Genomic DNA, 1,308 nt, shown 5'->3' on the forward strand with positions numbered 1-1,308 from the left:
TGCACATGTTCCATTAGAAATTCAGATGATGTGGCTCCGTTCATTTGCGGTAATATCTTTTTGTAATGTAAATGTCCGCTTGGTTACAGATTAATTTCCACTTATGCATATGTTTGTTGTGTTTGCATGTTCATTGCAGCAAGATTAGAACTGGGACCCTGCTTTCACCAATGATGTGCGGACAGCCTTTAATTTGCAGGCTAGAGCAGTACCAACGAGCAACGTGACTGAGTGGAAGAAAAAGTGGAGCTGAAGAAGGATAAACCCATATGTCTGAATCAAGATGTGTGGGACGGGTTTAAAGCCGATTGGCAGCTCGATGCTACTGCACATATGGCAGCTACCAATTCTGTTATAGAAGAACAAGCGTGGTGGAAAAGGTGAAGCAGTACACAATGGTGGTGTTAAGACACGAGAGGAACGTGAGATAGAAATGGTAAGCGTAATATTTTTTTTCAACTTTTTTAATTTCATCATATACATTGAACTGATACTCTTATATCATTTTGGTGTTTATTGAAGACTGCTGAAAGGGGTGGTGTGCCACCAGATTGGTTAGAATTGATGAGGGATATGCACACCAATAAACAAAACCGGTGAGGTGCAAGATCCTGTTGCGAGAGAGCTGTTGGCAACTCTGAGTAAGCTGAAGGAGGACAAAGAAGCACAACTTCAGCAGTCTCATCAGTTGTCTGCGAATGATGGATCTACAGCTTCTAACATGCTGTCCCGCGAAGAGATCAACCAACTGGTTCTCGAGGTATGTCTACTTTATGTGGTCAGTTTTTTTTTTTCTCCAGCCTATAACTTAGAATTTAGGATTCGTTCTCAAGCTCCTAATATAGGTTTGGTTTCACTTCAGTAGAACTGTCAGTTTGAATTCAGTTAAAGGTTTGTGACTTTTATATATAGCAAAACAGAAACCGAGTCAGTTTATTTCTTCTTCAGTTAGATGTTGGATCGGTTACTTCAAATCCAGCTGCTTGAATATTACATGTTATATTTATAGTTCTTATAAAATTTAAAATCTTTCTACTCTTCTTTTGTAGAATGTTCCTATTAAGAAGGGTCGTCTGTATGGTATCGGTCGTACCTCTGAAGCTATCTCAACCTCATCATCTCAGCTCTCTGTTTCTTCCTATTTCGTCGAGTATTGTTAGAACATGGAGCGGATGAAGACGGAGCTTGATGAAGAGCGGTCATGTCATGTCCCCGATCCTAGATAGGATCGCCCGGACGGGCCATGGTGCGGGGAGACGCACCAGTCAGGTCATTAGAACCTTGAGACAAGCCTATCATGGCCCTGAA

The 1,308-nt window shown here is 41.4% G+C and overlaps 1 protein-coding gene across 1 annotated transcript; it reads left to right on the forward strand.

Moving 5' to 3' along the window:
- Nucleotides 1-283: 283 nt before the first annotated feature.
- On the forward strand, nt 284-1,160 carry LOC117130827. Its single transcript, XM_033283453.1, has 3 exons — nt 284-296; nt 570-760; nt 1,050-1,160. Exons 1-3 carry the CDS (start codon nt 284-286, stop codon nt 1,158-1,160), a joined length of 315 nt encoding a protein of 104 aa, XP_033139344.1.
- The last annotated feature ends 148 nt before the right edge of the window (nt 1,161-1,308 follow it).

This window comes from Brassica rapa, unplaced genomic scaffold (genome assembly GCF_000309985.2).
Source record: "Brassica rapa cultivar Chiifu-401-42 unplaced genomic scaffold, CAAS_Brap_v3.01 Scaffold0706, whole genome shotgun sequence".
NCBI lineage: Eukaryota > Viridiplantae > Streptophyta > Magnoliopsida > Brassicales > Brassicaceae > Brassica > Brassica rapa.

Excerpts from the sequence above, each read along its gene's own strand:
- LOC117130827 (XM_033283453.1), top strand. Across the intron at positions 761-1,049 it reads TCAACCAACTGGTTCTCGAG|AATGTTCCTATTAAGAAGGG; the intron begins GTATGTCTACTT and ends CTTCTTTTGTAG.